The 16,931-nt window shown below is 42.4% G+C and overlaps 1 protein-coding gene across 1 annotated transcript in view; it reads left to right on the top strand.

Moving 5' to 3' along the window:
* The window catches only part of FBLN2 (fibulin 2), a 101,906-nt gene extending 85,708 nt beyond the window's left edge, over positions 1-16,198 (top strand). Inside the window, 6 exon segments of the mRNA XM_060271030.1 lie at positions 1,876-2,004; positions 3,767-3,892; positions 4,634-4,750; positions 4,849-4,977; positions 8,947-9,070; positions 12,433-16,198. Coding sequence (XP_060127013.1) covers positions 1,876-2,004; positions 3,767-3,892; positions 4,634-4,750; positions 4,849-4,977; positions 8,947-9,070; positions 12,433-12,790 — 983 coding nt within the window. The 3' untranslated portion in view covers positions 12,791-16,198.
* The last annotated feature ends 733 nt before the right edge of the window (positions 16,199-16,931 follow it).

Below are 16,931 nucleotides of genomic sequence, written 5' to 3'. Positions count from 1 at the left end.
TGGGGGGGGGCTCAATACCTCCTCTGGTGTTTGCATCTATCTCATGTGTTTTGAACCTGCTACCCTGGCTTTCTGCACTTCAATTTAAACCCAGGGAAAGACATCATGAGGTGGGGCTTTTTCAGATCAGTAAGTTCATGCAGCCTGGGGGCTGGGCCTAAACTTATGCCTAGCACAACAGTGATTGGACAAGGAGCTATTTTATCTGAGGAAAAAGGAAAGGGGAAAGATGGTAAGTTGTCCAGAAGCATGTGATATTAGTTATCACTGCATAAATGGTCCCAAGAGATGCCTGTGTAGCATCCAAGTTAAGGCGATGTGGAAACCAGAAAACAATCTTGAAGAAGGAAAGCAGTCTGGCAGACCTCTGGGTGCAGAAGGCCTCATAGTGTGAGGCCTTACAATCAACATTAATATACAGTAATACCTCGGGTTACGAACGCGATCCGTTCCGGATCGCAGTTCGTAACCCGAATAGTTCGCAAACCGAACGCAATGGGTGCCGCCATTTTGCGCATGCGCAAAGCGCGATTTTTGCGGTTTTCGCGCTTTGCGCATGCGCAAATCGTGCGATTGCACGCGTGCGGCGAAAACACTTCCGGGTTTGCGCAGTTCGTAACCCGAACTGTTCGCAAACCGAGGTGGTCGTAACCCGAGGTACGACTGTATACAAATATCATTCACCAGAGATTTCAGCTAAAATGGCCTTGGTTGCTTCTTAATTCTGAGCGTTAAGTACATGACTGATGTCTATCATTGAGGGTTGTTATTTGGTGCTCTGGTTATGATTTCCATATACCCAACTATATTTGTTTGGAGGTAAATCCCTTAGTCCATTTTATAGGAAAGATATGCAAATGTCATTTCTCCATCACTCCCTCATCTTAAGGAGTTGATAGCTGGGTGGGACTCCAGCACTTTGTAGATTCCATACACCATGGGAAATGTGTGAGTATAGGAAATTTACGGTGGATTGTATCCAGAGGCTACAACCCTCTGTGCATTGCTGCCAAGTCTCCTGTATTCCCTGGGAACCCCCCCCCCTGTTTTTCCAGCCGTTTCCCGCTGGCAGCCCGGATTTTAAAAAACCCCATAAATCCCCCGGATTCTTACTGGCCCGGGGAGGCTCCTTCTGCACATGTCTGGAGTCTCTGGACATGTGCAAAAGTGATTTCTGGTGCTGCGGCCATTTTGGAAATGGGCAGAGCATGCGTAGAAGCGACTTCCGGTGCTGCTCTGCCCAGTTCCAAAATGGCCACAGAGAGACTTCCGGTGCCACGCCACGCCAATCCCGGATTTTTCAATCTTGGAGTTGGCACCTATGCCTCTGTGTGAGCAATCCTCAGACTGTGTGTTGTTGTTTTTTAATAGGTGGGAAGAGAGATTAAGGGGAGAAAACAGATATCTATTGTGATTAAGTCAAACTATTATTGTTTGCCTAACTCATCCATTCTCAGAAAATCCTGTTTTAATGAATCAATGCATCACAAACCAAACAGGAGAATGTCAGATAAATGTAGATGTTGTTACAATGTCAAGGGCACATCTCTTTTTATTTTGATAATCTTTTTGTTTGGAATCAACCACAGAGTGCATTCTAAGATCTTGCCAGCTACATCTTCATTTACATTTTGAAACACTGGCCTCTGGAAGCATAGACCTGCATGAAACCAGCTTTGGGAAACGGGGATTGCTGATCGCTAATCACTTTTCCTGCAGTGTCAGGAAAAAGTTAACCGTGCTTCTGCTCCAGGTTGACTCTCATGATGCAAGCCTCTTCATTCAGTACAGCTGCCTGCAAACTGTGATAGTCAGAGAATGACCATCAGCTTGGCCCTCTGTGGTGAGAGTAATTGCTACCTTTTGCTTCTGTAGATGTTGATGAATGTCAAACCGGCGTACACCGCTGTGGCGAGGGACAGATTTGTCACAATCTACCTGGAGCTTACCGCTGTGATTGCAAGACAGGATATCAGTATGATTCATTCAGCAGGACCTGCATTGGTATGTGTGGCACAGGAGGAGATGATATTGCTGATTGATGAAACATGGACTTCAGGCCAGTGCGCAGTGCTGCCGTTTCCAGCACAATTATTAATTCCATAGCACTAGAACTCAAACAAGATAATAGAATTGCTTCTGTAACCACCTTCACTCGCAGTGACCTGCTTGTCTCTTAATCAGAAGCACTAGAGAGAATATGTTCTAATTTTATTTCAAGTATAAGCAATTGATTGAATAAGAACTGAATTGGGAAGACTCCATAGGTGAAAAATCCTTCTGCTGTAAATATATCACAAATTGTGACCAGATTCCACAATTTGTGGACCAGAGAGTAGTTCAGTTTCTGACACAAGTACGGTTGGAGGAGAAATTCTATTCAATTCCCATTTAAAGGGAAATCTACCCAAGTCACACTTTCATTTCTGAAACAGCATATGAACTGAAATACAGCCATCCTTTGAAATTAGCACTTCTCTGAATTTTGCAATGCAGTTCTCCACAAAAATGAATATACTGGGGTTAAGTGTGCACATAAATAACATACAAAAATACAATATATCATGTTAAATTGCATGCAAAAAGGTGTCCGCTAGGAGAAAATTGCACTAAAGAGTTAATGAATTTTCATGAGGACTGAAAAAAACCACCAGATGTGGCTGTGTTCTTAACTAAGCTTAAGAACCAAACTTAAGAAAGGGGTGGGGGTGGTCCAGGCATCCCCAAACTGCGGCCCTCCAGATGTTTTGGCCTACAACTCCCATGATCCCTAGCTAACAGGACCAGTGATCAGGGATGATGGGAATTGTAGTCCAAAACATCTGGAGGGCCACAGTTTGGGGATGCCTGGGGTAGTCAAACTGAAAGATTCCAAAACTGACAGATATGCCCCTCCCTAGATGCAGGTATCTTAGTTCTGTTGGGGCATGTATATATTCTGGACCCTCCTCATGTCAAATTCTATCCAATTTAATTTTCATTGGGAGGAAAATGTTTGGCAGCTGGATAGGAAAATGTGTGCATGCTAGTGGGGGGGGCAGTGGATACTCTAAATCAGGGGTCAGCAAACTTTTTCAGCAGGGGGCTGGTCCACTGTCCCTCAGGCCTTGTGGGGGGCCGGACTATATTTTGAAGGAAAAAAATTAACGAATTCCTATGCCCCACAAATAACCCAGAGATGCATTTTTTTAAGGACACATTCAACCCATGTAAAAACACCAGGCAGGCCCCACAAATAACCCAGAGATGCATTTAAAATAAAAGGAGACATTCAACTCATTCCCGGACTGTCCGCGGGCCGGATTTAGAAGGTGATTGGGCCACATCCGGCCCCCAGGCCTTAGTTTGGGAACCCCTGCTCTAAATCTTGTGCACAGTATTTTGAAAGTGAAAATGTGCAATATCTTCGGTTATTGCAAGAGTTCCTAACCAACAATCCCAAGAACCTCCAAGAACTGTAGCTCTGTGGTGGGAATAGCGGAGTCTCCTAACAATTCCCAGCACTCTTAACAAGCTACTGTTATCAGGATTCTCTGAGGGAAGTCATGATTGTTTAAAGTGACATAACACTGCTTTAAATGTATAATGCCAATTGAGTGTCTGTTACATCATATGTTAATACAAAGTAGCATACAAAGTTAGGAAAATAAAAATTGAGATCAAAGCAATTAATCAATGCAGTCCTCAACATTTTTCCTGTTCTTTCTTTCCTTTCTCTCTCTCTTTCTCCTGATTTATATTTTTGTTTACTGTGCATTTGTGGCAGACATTAATGAATGCTGGAATTATCCTGGCCGACTCTGCCAACACTCATGTGAAAATACTCCTGGATCCTATCATTGTTCCTGTTCTACTGGCTTTCGCTTGGCATATGATGGGAAGCATTGTGAAGGTATTTGGCTAAACATCTAAATCTAAACATTTCTAGGTTTCAGAGATTCACATGTGCTTGACTGATATTAATAAGTTATTTTTATCTGTGTTGGTGAGCAGATGGTTGCATGAACAAATACTGATGACACCAAACTTGATACTGAATGGGGAGGTTAGGCAGTTGGTTGTGTAAAAACCTATGAAGGCAATGCAAACGTATATCTGAAAGTGCATCCCATTCAAAGCAATACTCTGTATCCTCCCTTGGATATACATATACATTCAGATATGCAACCCAATCTAGGTTTTATTTGTGCTGCTGATCAAGCAAGTGATTTTGTTGCATTATGTATGTGTTGATCTTCTTAGCTGGATACATAATGAAACGGCTGTTATAAGAATTACTTCTACTGTTTTAGACACAGTTAGCTCAATATGGCTTTACTTTCCCTTGTTTTGTTATTTAACTTTTCTTCATCAAGCATTTCCATGTGCTCATTGTTACATGTCATTGTGAATGAAATATGTAAAAAAAAAAAAAGAATCCAACCAGGTCAATCAACAATTTTTTTTGCTGATGAATCAAATGTATCATCATGCTTCAAGACACAAGACATTTCTGCAACAGTCAATACATATTCAATGACTGTCAAAAAATGGGGCTTCTCTTTAACCTTTCTGTTCTTCATTTGATAACAGACAATGACTGACATGGCAGTGGCTGGACTGATTAAAAGTGATTTCTATACTTCTTATACAGATATCAATGAATGTGACAACAATCCATGCAGTCAAGAATGTGCTAATATATATGGTTCCTATCAGTGTTACTGCAGGCAAGGCTATCAATTAGCAGAAGACAGCCATTCTTGCAAAGGTATGTTTTGAACTTTCCATTGGCATTACTATTGCACGTTCCTACTGGAGAACAACTCTGTTGTCCTCACAAGTCTATAAATTCTTGTTTTTCCTCAGATATTGATGAATGTGCACAAAGTGCAGGTATTCTGTGCACTTTCCGCTGCATGAATGTGCCTGGAAGCTATCAGTGTGCTTGTCCTGATCAAGGATATACCATGGCAACAAATGGAAGGACTTGTCGAGGTAAGGAGGAGATGGAAGTGCTTCAGATTCTACCTGTTCAGCCATCATGTCAAACATTCTTATCGCACTGTTTGCTATTATTACGATTGCAATAAAAATAACAATTAGTCCAGTTATTATTGAGGTTGCACAAGGGGGGGGGCTTGGAAGGAAAGATAGCATTTGAAGGGGCAAGCTCTGTTTCTCTTATGTGGTTTGTTTGGGGCAAAAGTACAGAAGGCCCTTTTGCTTGTTTTTCAAGTGCAAGCAGGGCTCTCATCACAATATTCCACTAGGTGGAGAGAGTTTGGCAGGGGGAGAGATAATTTTGGACACCTTCAATGTAGGATAGGATAGCTGCCCTGTTCGCTGCCATGCCCACCACCACTCCCACTCCCCCTGGGCCACCACGTCATCCTCCCCACCAAGCTCCCCCAGCCCTTTCGAATGTGAGCCAAGCTTGGCTTCCACCCATGATGACTGCTGACCATGTTTAATTATCCAAACTACAGTGCCCCAGCCTATAGAACTATGAAATCTATAGACTTAGTAGATCTACAGTGCTGATAGCACCAGGATTATAGATTTTTATTGCTACATAATCCAGGGCAGGGGGGTTGGGTAATTAAACATGGTAGGCAACTACTTCCACTGTGGATGGGAGCCAAGTCTGAGTCCCATTCAGAAATTGCAATACTCCCCACCCAATGCTGCAACAGCTATGGAGGCCTAACAGGAAGGACCGGGGTGGGTTTTTCTGAACCCCTGGAGTCTTTGGCTAGTGCTGCTGGTGCTGGGAATGATCACAACTGAGAATGTACATTGGTAGCTTATTAGAATTGGTTAAGGCTGAAATATGTGCCCTGTCAATAGAATTTTACAATTTAGCTAGATTATTTGTTGTAATTTCACATCCTATGGATCAAGCAAAGGTTGCTGTGCTTTCTGTGATACTCTCTTAAATAGTTGAGCAAAAATTAGCAATTGCTGACTAAGCCAACAACAATCAACAGAACCTAGAAGAAGACTTTTTTAAACTTTTTTTTAAACCTTTACATTGATATTACATTTGATATTACTTCAATAATATGCTTGCATGAACTGTCTGTTACTTAACTAAATGACTACCATGGACTTGAACAGAAGAACAAACATCTAGAAAAGATAACAAGGGTAGAAAATGACACTTTAGGAGAACTGCATGTGTTGGATTAGGGAAACAAAGATGTATAAGGACACAAATGCTGAAAATTTTTCATCATCATTGTTTGTTTGTTTGTTTGTTTGTTTGTTTAAAAACCCTACAAAAACTGATGTGGAAATATGGCAAACTGTGTGTAGGATTGGAGAAATGAGAAACTGAAAGAAATTGGAATTTAGGTTGCTCCATCCCTAGAGTCAGATATTCCAAATGCAAAATAGAAATGATTTATATCTGGGAGAATCCATATCTGTAACTATTTGTAAATGAATAGAATAAGCAGCTAGTTTATTTTTTGTTTCACAGTAATCTCGAATTACAGGAATTTATACAGGTGATAAGAAAATTGCAGTGGTAACAAAGCCCTAATGCTTGCATAGACACATACCACTAGCGTTATTCTCATGTCCCCGGGGTGATATCATAGGCTATGTAAATAATACTCTGCTGTCTCTGAAACAAAACACCAGCATTTCTGCTTGATTTTCCTAATACAATTTGATAACACTGGTAGCATATCAGTGCTTCTGCGATTACAGCATCAAAACTGGTACAAGTCGAAAGCTGCCTAGCTGAGGATCATTGAATGGATTACTGGCCCAGTCACCTGGATGATATCTTAACCCCAAAATATCCTACTTTTGAAGGCAGAGTAAGATCATAATCATACTGCCTTTTGAAGCCCATGCATGGGCATAAAAACTAAGCAGGACACCCGATGGTCATGAACCTGGGTCACATAGCTGCTTCCCAGATTTTGGGGAGATACTGGCTACATGATTTATCAATGCTGGATTTTCAGCACAGGAAGCCTATTTAAACAACAAGCCCAGTTGTGGACTCCAGAGACTTTAGACATGGGTGAGCTCACTTCCACACCACAGGGAGAATGTAGGGGAAAATATTTTTGTATCGGGGACATATTCGCCTATGAGTCATTCCACCCCCCCCCCTTCCTTCCATTTCATTCATGGCCTTTTTATAGTTGAGTGAATTCAAGCTGATCTGTTTGAACTGGCATGCTAGAGTTTTATGTTATGGATCATTGTTTTTAAAGCTATGTGGTAAAGCTTCAGTCAGCCAAGATGGAGAAGTAAATCTTTTTGCAACATCGGGTTCCATATGGAAACAATTTAACCTTTTCACCTAGTTTTAAGAAACAGCGAGGAGGGGGCTTAATTTACTTTAATTTTCTTTGACTTCCTATTAAACTTTTTGCCTTTTGGGCTTTTAAACCAAGCCACACTCCATGCAAGAGCAATTTTGACCCTCAGGGAAGGCTATGGTATTTCTTTAAGAGCCTGCCTCCTGCATGACAACGGGCAAATTTCACCACAGGATTTTGCCACATGGTTTGTCTGTTAACATTTATTTTATTTGCAAACCTCTGAATGCTGTCTAGACATCTGAGAGTTTTCTGTGTGGCTACACACAGTCCTCAGACAGTTTTTCCCCTCCCTCCTTGAACTGGATCCATCGCATCTGGTATCCCATATCTTCGGAACCACAATTTAACTTTTTGTCATCTTATTGTTCAAAAAAACCATTATTGTGCTCAGTAACAAAAGGAGTCTTTCATTCTGATCTTAAGCACATTTTGTGGAAATAAACTTCTCTGAATGCAGGGTAAATACAGGAAGTCTGCAATCTTTTTTTTAAAGCTTAATGCAACTATAAGTGCAGAAGAAGGTTCTGTTGCTGGTTTTGTTTCTTTAGTAAAGTGTCCTAATAAGATGATAGTCTGGTCCAAATCTGCATATTTATCCTTTTATCTTTCTACTTGTATGAAACAAATACTGATTATTGGTTCTCCCTTTCCATTGTTATTGCAGAGTACACAGGTGTACATGCCCAAATATCAACTTAAATATAAGTATCAGAGCAGATGCCTGCTGAGTGATAGCATAGCTGCCAAGTTTTCCCTTTTCTCGCGAGGAAGCCTATTCAGCATAAGGGAATTTCCCTTTAAAAAAGGGAGAACTTGGCAGCTATGGTGATAGACAAATACTGTCACACACCATTTGCATAGCCTTGCTGAGGGCCAACCAATGAGAGAGGGCTATTGACTTTGTGCTGTGCTTGTGAGCTCCCTGGCGTCTTCCAGCTGGCCACTGCTGGAATCAGGTTGCTAGACTTTAGAAGAACTCAAGCTTGTGTGATCCAACTGGGCTTTTCTCATATTCCTATTGCAAAACATACAAAAGTGCAGCACACCCAGAGTGTCACCCTGGAGGCTATTTGTGTGCAGAAGTGGAGAGGTTGGCATCAATTCCCCACCACATAACTGTTGTACTGTCCATAACTGTTGTACTGTTGTGTGTACGAAGCAAAGCTTTGAGTCTAAGGCTGAGGTCCTGTGCCTGATCACTTGGTCTTAAGCCTTACTGATCTCAGGAGGTCTTACCACCATAAACATGCACAGGATTCAGATGCCTGAGTCAGCACTCTAAAGCTACAGTTGTGTGCTCAATTACTTGGGATCAAGCTTGTTTAGATCAATTAGACTTCTCTGTAAGCATGACAGGTTTCCCTACTGGCAGTTAGTATTTTCCAAAGAAGCAGATGTACTTGAACCTTAAAAATGGTTACATCAAAGCAAATTTAATGCATTCTCTGCTTCTCTTAGCATACAGTAGCACAGCAATAGTTCCCATACCTACTCTGCTCATGTGAGTGATATTTCTTGCATAGTTTTGGAATAAAGCTGCATCTTGTGATTTGGAATAAGGCTGCAACTACACTGTTTTGTGAATATGTTACGTGATCTTTCTTATGTGCTTCATTCCCAGATATTGATGAATGTGCAATGGGAACCCACAATTGTTCCTCGACCGAATCTTGCTACAATGTTCAGGGCAGCTTCCGGTGTCTTTTGTTTGAGTGCCCAGCGAACTACAGAAAAGTGTCTGAAATGTAAGTCCAATAAGACAGCCACTAAATCAGATGATATTGATAAAGTTCTCCTCAGTAGCTATATCGTAGAGAGTTTGTTGAACCCCTACTGTCCCTGGCAAAAAGCATAAAACAGATGCAAAAAGATATGAATGAGCGAGTTTGGGGTATACTTTGGACCCCTCCCTTTGAAAGCTCTCTTACCAAAATGTTTGCCTACAAACATTTCATCCTGACCTAATTTAATTTTAATTACTTTTACAGTGTGCAGAAGTGTGGCAATTGGCACTAGTTGACACAAGAATGGAAACAGAAGAAAATAATGACTTTTTAAAAAAAGGATTCCAGAGCCTCCTTTCAAATGGAAAATCACTATTAACTGCAGATAATAAGATAATAAAAATACAGTGGTGCCTCGCTAGATGAAATTAATTCGTCCCATGGGTCAATTCGTGTAACGAATTTTTCATCTAGCGAGTCCCATTTTCCCATAGGAATGCATTGAAACTTAATCAATGTGTTCCTATAGGCTCTGGGGGACTGGCGGCGGCATGCAATGGGGCTTCGGAGAAGGTCTCTGAAGCCCCGTCCGATGCCGGCTGTGTGCAAGGCGGCGGGGGAAGAAGCTCTCTTCTCCCAGCCACCGCCTTGCCTGCCTCCTCCGACATGGAGTGCAGCTTCGGAGACCTCCGAAGTTGTGCTCCGTGCCGGCTGTGCGCAGCCGGGGGAAGAGCTTCTCCTGCTGCCGCCTCCCGCCTGCCTCCCCCGACATGAGACGGAGCTTCGGAGACCTCCTCCGAAGTGCTGTCTTATGCCGCTGGTGCGGGGCGAGGCGGCGGGGGAGAGAAGCGCTTCTCCCCCTGCCACCTCCCGCCTGTCTTCCCCGGTGGTGCGGGGCGGTGTGGTGGCTCTGGGGGACGGAGCCGAATCGCAGCAGGCGCTGCTTGCCCCCGCCTGTCTTCCCCGAGCCAAGGGGAAGACAGGCAGGGGCAGCCGCCGCACCGCCGCGTTTCAGCTCCATCCCCCCTGGCAAAGGAAGATTAGCTGTCAGCTTCCCGCGCTGACAGCTGATCTTCCTTTGCCGCTTTCTATGGCCGCGCTTCGTAAGACAAAGAAAATTTTGTTGTCTTACGAATGCCTCTCGCAACGCAAAACTCTTTCGTCTAGCGAGTTTTTCGTTGTGTGAGGCATTCGTAAAGCGAGGCACCACTGTAGTTCAGTAGTTTGCTGGTAGTTTGGTTTCTTTCTTTTTTTCTGACGGTATATCCTGTATATCCTTAATTCTCCCTCCCCCCCAAAAAGGTGGCTTACAACAGTAAAATATACAAACATAAATTGCATTAAACATCCATCATAGCATACCAATATTATTAAAACAAAAAACGGAAATCACCAAAAACAATAAATCGTATACCCCATACCCAAATTATGAACTCTGACAATTAGGGCAGGCCTAGTCCCTCATCTCTCTGGAGTGGGGAGGCGGCACTGCAAAAGAAGGGAGAATGGGCAATCATGATCTTTCCCTCTCTGCCACCAGTGGATATTCTACAATAGCACAGAGTTGCAAAACCATGTCATAACCATAAAAAAATTCCTTCAGTAGCACCTTAAAGACCAACTAAGTTTTTATTTTGGTATGAGCTTTCGTGTGCATGCACACTTCTTCAGATACAGTGAAATGGAAGTTTCCAGGCACTTATGTAGGGAAGGGGTGGGGAGGGGTGGGGATGGGGAGGGGGGATCACTCAGAAGGGTGGTGGAAATGGGTGATTGACTGGCTGATAGCTGTTGATGACCGCAAACGACTGCAAATGGTTTTGCATGAAAAAGCAAGGGTTGAGATGGCTGAAGATCGCTTATCATGTATAATGAGATAAGAACCCGATATCTCTGTTCAAACCAGGTCCCTCCATGGTTTTGAGCTTGGTGATAAGTTGCAACCAGAGCCTGCAATAAACCCAGATGCCAACTTTGCTGCCACATACACCCAGACAACACCATTACTGGCCCCAACAACATCCAACATACCATCTCAGGACTATTTAATTGCTCATCCTCTAACATTGTGTATGCCATCAAATGCCAACAGTGCCCTTCAGCTCTCTATATTGGACAAACAGGCCAAACCCTACGCCAAAGGATAAATGGACATAAATCTGACATCAGGAACCAGAAGACAGAAAAACCAGTAGGAGAACACTTCAATCTCCCAGGACATTCTATACAAGATCTCAAAGTAGCTGTCTTACTACAAAAGAATTTCAGAAATAGACTGGAAAGAGAAGTTGCTGAATTGCAACTTATCACCAAGCTCAAAACCATGGAGGGACCTGGTTTGAACAGAGATATCGGGTTCTTATCTCATTATACATGATAAGCGATCTTCAGCCATCTCAACCCTTGCTTTTTCATGCAAAACCATTTGCAGTCGTTTGCGGTCATCAACAGCTATCAGCCAGTCAATCACCCATTTCCACCACCCTTCTGAGTGATCCCCCCTCCCCATCCCCACCCCTCCCCACCCCTTCCCTACATAAGTGCCTGGAAACTTCCATTTCACTGTATCTGAAGAAGTGTGCATGCACACGAAAGCTCATACCAAAATAAAAACTTAGTTGGTCTTTAAGGTGCTACTGAAGGAATTTTTTTATTTTACTTCGATCCAGACCAACACGGCTACCTACCTGTAACCATGTCATAACCATATAAGAGGAGGCCGGTTAGATCTAGTACAGAATACTGTTCCTGCAGTGGCTAACCCAATGCCTATGGGAAGCCTGAAAGCAGGACATAACGGCAGCATAATGTCAAGGTGTTTCCCTGGCAGAAGTGCACCCACTACAGTCACCTGGAGGTTCTGCTTTAGAGTTTGCAGAGCTGTCAGGCATGTGGGTCCTGGGACATTTGAGGTGACTTAGCATAAGACAGCTCTTTATCCTAGATCTGTACTGCTTTAAATGAAAGCGGAAAAGGCACTCCCGGGCTGCCTTTGTAACCATGACTCTCTGGGATTTTGTATATAGCCTGATCAGAGCACTGCACTCTGATGGTTCACAGATTCCTTTTGCAGGCAAACGGCACAGTACGATTTTGTCTGTTTTCCTCTATGTGCTCATTGTGGTGCTTCCAGAGGGGGCTTTCAGGGTTCATGATCTTTTGATACTTGGCTGTTATGCTGACAATTGCATCAGTGTAAAGAGTGTTGTAAAAGAAGAGCGAGCAGCTGTTAATTGCACAGTCAAAGTTTGCAGCTCTGTGGTGCATCTGCCTAACACATGAGAGAGGTTTTTCTGGGACTTTGCAAATTGCCCAGATGTGCATCCTTTTGAATCACAGTTTCTGCAGCGCTAACTATTTCCCTTTTCTCCCCTCTCTCTCAGGAGATGCGAGCGTATCAACTGCTTTAACTATGTGGACTGCCAAAACACTCCTTTGCGAATTACTTACTATCAGCTTAACTTCCAAACTAACATTGTCATCCCAGCGCATATTTTCCGGATTGGTCCCTCGCCTGCTTATGCTGGAGACAACATAATCCTCACAATCAACAAAGGAAACGAAGAGAACTACTTCAACACCAGGAAGCTTAATTCCTACACAGGCATTGTCTACCTTCAGCGGCAAGTGAAGGAACCCAAAGACTTTTTGTTAGATGTTGAAATGAAGCTTTGGCGTCAAGGAACCTACACGACCTTCCTGGCTAAAATTTACATCTTTATCTCCTCTCATGCCTACTGAGGCATATGTACTCTCATGGGAGTTTATTGGTGCTATCACCTTTGTGTTTTCTACCAAAGCTTATTATGATACCTAGTTATAGATTTTTAAAAATAATAATCATTTTCCCTTATTATTTTTCTAAAAACATCTTTGTTTTTGTAAAATTAACTTAAAACGCATTACCCATTTCTCTTATAACTGGATTTTTAACTGAGCAGCAGAAGGCATTGTGGTTTAAAGCAAATATATATGTACAGTATTTACGTGAAGTTCATAATGAGTTGCTGGGTGGGGGGCACAATCTATCCAAACTTAAGCACTTAAAGGTCCTGTTGATTTCCCAGAGAATTAATCATGCGGCCACTGAAATTAGTTTGACTTTGTGCTTAAGTTCAGTTGGATTGCGTTGGTTGGCAGGCAGGATGTCATTCCTTGCCCATTGCAATGTCTGATGGAAGACAGTTGTTCAGCAAGTGATCTCTTTCCACCTTCTGAGCTTCTTCCAGTGCAGCTTTTAAAAAGACCCAAAGCCCTTAAAGTCTCTTTAATATATTTCCACTTATTTACATCTCATATACAAAGAGAGCTCACTATGCTTGGACTGCGTAGCAAAAAAAATATGCTGCGTTCTGGCATGCCAGCAAATCAGATGGGGACATGATAGTCTCACCCCTCCTCATGCCTGCTCAGTAACTTTAGCTGCCTCGTTCTCTTCCTCCAGGCAGGAGGAAGGCAAAAGGTTAATATCAGATCTAATGCACAGCACAGCGAGCTCTCCTTATAGAGTTACATGTGTTTTCAGCTTTGGCGAACAAGACGTGGAAATCCAAAGGGTGGGATGAAATCCAGCCTCCTTAGGCACTTGGGTCTTGTCCAGGAAGCTTGAACAATATTTTTTTTTGGGGGGGGAGCGGGTCAAATCCAATGTTCATCATGCTAAGAATAACCCACTGAAATCAGTGAACTTAACCCTAAGTCCATTGATTTCATTGGATGTGCACTGAGTGTGACAACCAGCAAAATTGTAACTACGTCTACTCAGAAATAAGTCCTATTGAATTAAATGGGGATTGCTCCCAGGCAATGCTTACATGCATTCTCTTATCAGGTGCCATGGAATTACACCTTCTGGCATATCAGAGATATAGCACCAGTAGTGCCAGATCAGTGCCACGCTTTACATGGGAATTGCAATTGCTGAGGGCATACCACCCACTGCACCCATCATGGGAAATACATATAGCCAGTGTCAGCACACTGTACTCTCAGGCAAATGCGGCAGGCCTGTTGCTTCTGATCTCTGCCTCTTCACTGGGCTGGGTATGAATTTCCCCCCTCCTTGGTCCTGCATGCTATACAGCCACAGCAAATCAGCAAGGGATACATCCTTTGAATCCACAGGTGAGCAGCCTTGGGCCACCTCCTATACAGAGAGGCCCATCCTCTTTCTCTCTGCAGTGGAGAAAAGATTGCTGTCGCTGCACTGCTATTTACAGCATGGGGATAGCGATCTTAGCTGCATCAGGATTGCTGGGATGTGGGAAATCGAAGCCCGCTGAAACCTGGAGCCAGTATTTACATGTCTGAGGACTCAAACTGTACATCCTGTGTACATGCAGCAATCACATTTGCTATGTGGGGCTGTTTGTAAATGTTCAATCTGTGGTGCTAGAGTAGGAGTGGGGAACCTCCATCTTTCTAGATGTTCCTGGGCTGCAAGCTCCCATTAGCCCTAGCAAAGCATTGTCAATGGCCAGAGATAATGGGAGCTGTAGTTCAGCATCATCTGGAGGGCCAAAGATTCCACACTTCTAAATTAGGTAACATTTAGGCTGACATCGTATACACAATTGCCTGGAATCAATGGGATTTACTTCTTGTTAGACATGCATAGTGCTGTCAATCACTTACTATTAGATGTCTTTTCTTTTTTGTCCTCATAATTTATGTCTACTTATCTGCAAACACGGGTCCCTTAACGAAAGAACACAGTTTGGGTGGCAGTTAATCCATGCTTACAGTTAAACAAAGCTGAATAATTTCATAGCTGCCAAGTTTTCGCTTTTCTCGCGAGAAAGCCTATTCAGCATAAGGGAAAATCCCTGTAAAAAAGGGATAACTTGGCAGCTATGTAATTTTCAGATCCAATGGAATAGAGGGATGTGTTGTGCTTTCTTGCTGAAATTGGCATTGCAGTTCGCCTTACTTGCCTGATTTTGTATTTAAATTCAGTACTGAAGGTGCCCATTCTTTTTGGGGGTGCATACAAGATGTATTATACTTTTTAAGGAAATGCCAAAGATGAAGCATGACAGACCAAAGATGCTAAACCGTTGTTAACACCTTATTGAATGTCATGGCTATTCAATTAGAATGTTAAGATAAAACTTGAAATAGATCAGATTTATTTTCTGCTTTTCCAGCCTAAATGACATGGCAGAAGTAGGAATCTAGTTAATTTGGCAGCTTGAATAAACCATATACTATACTAATAGAACAATGCAAGGTTTAAATTCTTTTCAAGTTCTCTTATTTTATAGAAAACTGGATAAGGGCCAAATCAAGCAGCCATGTGTACTGATGAGTAGTTTAATCAAAAGACTTTAAAAAAAATTTTTGCAAGTGAATAGCAGAATTTTAAAATAAACATATGGTGTGGTTTTTTTAAAAAAGATAGAACAGTCTAGTGCAAATCTTTTACTTATTTTGTTTTAGCACAGCTATACATAAATAACATATGAAATATTGTTGATCAAAACCATAACTGCAACTTATAGATTTTTTGTGATATGGTTTAATCCTTTTGTTATATTGTAGTGGATCTTATTTTGTATATAAAACAAGGAAGAAGCCAAGCCTTAGGGCCTTTTTATACAGTAGTATAAAAAGTATTATAAAATGCTGCAGTATTATGAAATGTAAAATACTAATTTGTACTGTGGATTAAACATGTAAATGCTTTTTATGTTTAACGGGAGTGAGGGGAGAGGGGAAAGATGTGTTGTCATCAGATTCATTGAATGTTGTCTTCCCTGCTATTTCTGTCGAGATTTCAGTCCATAGTAAAGCATAAGTATGGTTTTAGCTAATGTTATACAGTACACGGTTGTGCTTCTATAAATTCTTTTCTTGGTCTCTTAGTGCATATTTGCTTCCATTCTAATACATAGACTCTTAGAGCTAAAAGTGGAATTACTAGGTACTAACCTGGAGACGTTTGCTGTTACTCCAAATAGCCTGTTGGCAACAAGAGAAAATACAGCAGGAATCTCTCCCACCACAATTCTCTGGTCATTTCTTCGTCCATCTGTCTCAGTAAATCACTTGTTGGTTCCTGAAACTAGATTTTTCCTTCACAGAGCAATGGGAAAGGGATCATTGGACACATGGGGAAGGAGAGCCAGTGTCCAGGAACTCTAATTACTAGGAACAAGGAAACCTTACTTAGAAGGGTATAGGAACATAGGAAGCTGGCATTATCCTGAGCCAGATCATTGATCCGTCTAGTTCAGTATTGTCCACCCTGACTGGCAGAGCATCTCCCAGCCCTACTTAGAGATGCCAGGAGTTGAACCTGAAACCCTTCTGCATGTAATAATAATAATAATAATAATAATAATAATAATAATAATAAATTATTCCCTGTCCATCTGGCTGGGTTTCCCCAGCCACTCTGGGCGGCTTCCAACAGAATATTAAAATACAATGGTCTGTTAAACATTAAAAGCTTCCCTAAACAGGGCTGCCTTCAGATGTCTTCTAAAAGTCTGGTAGATGTTTTTCTCTTTGACATCTGGTGGGAGGGCGTTCCACAGGGTGGGTGCTACTACTGAGAAGGACCTCTGCCTGGTTCCCTGTAACTCGGCATCTCACAGCGAGGGAACCACCAGAAGGCCCTCGGCGCTGGACCTCATTGTCTGGGCAGAATGATGGGGGTGGGGACGCTCCTTCAGGTATACTGGGCCGAGGCTGTAAAGGCCAGCACCAACACTTTCAATTGTGCTCGGAAACATAAAAGAGATGGTCTAGCAAATAATTACAGCCCTTCCCCCAGAAAGGCATCTCACCACACCACTCAAAGGCTATCCATATACAGTGGAACCTTGGTTTTCAAACTTCTCCATTGACGAATGTTTCAGCTTTCGAACGCCAAAAACCT

Source organism: Zootoca vivipara, chromosome 2 (assembly GCF_963506605.1).
Source record: "Zootoca vivipara chromosome 2, rZooViv1.1, whole genome shotgun sequence".
In the NCBI taxonomy this organism is placed as follows: domain Eukaryota; kingdom Metazoa; phylum Chordata; class Lepidosauria; order Squamata; family Lacertidae; genus Zootoca; species Zootoca vivipara.
This window is presented reverse-complemented; position numbering and strand designations above follow the sequence as displayed.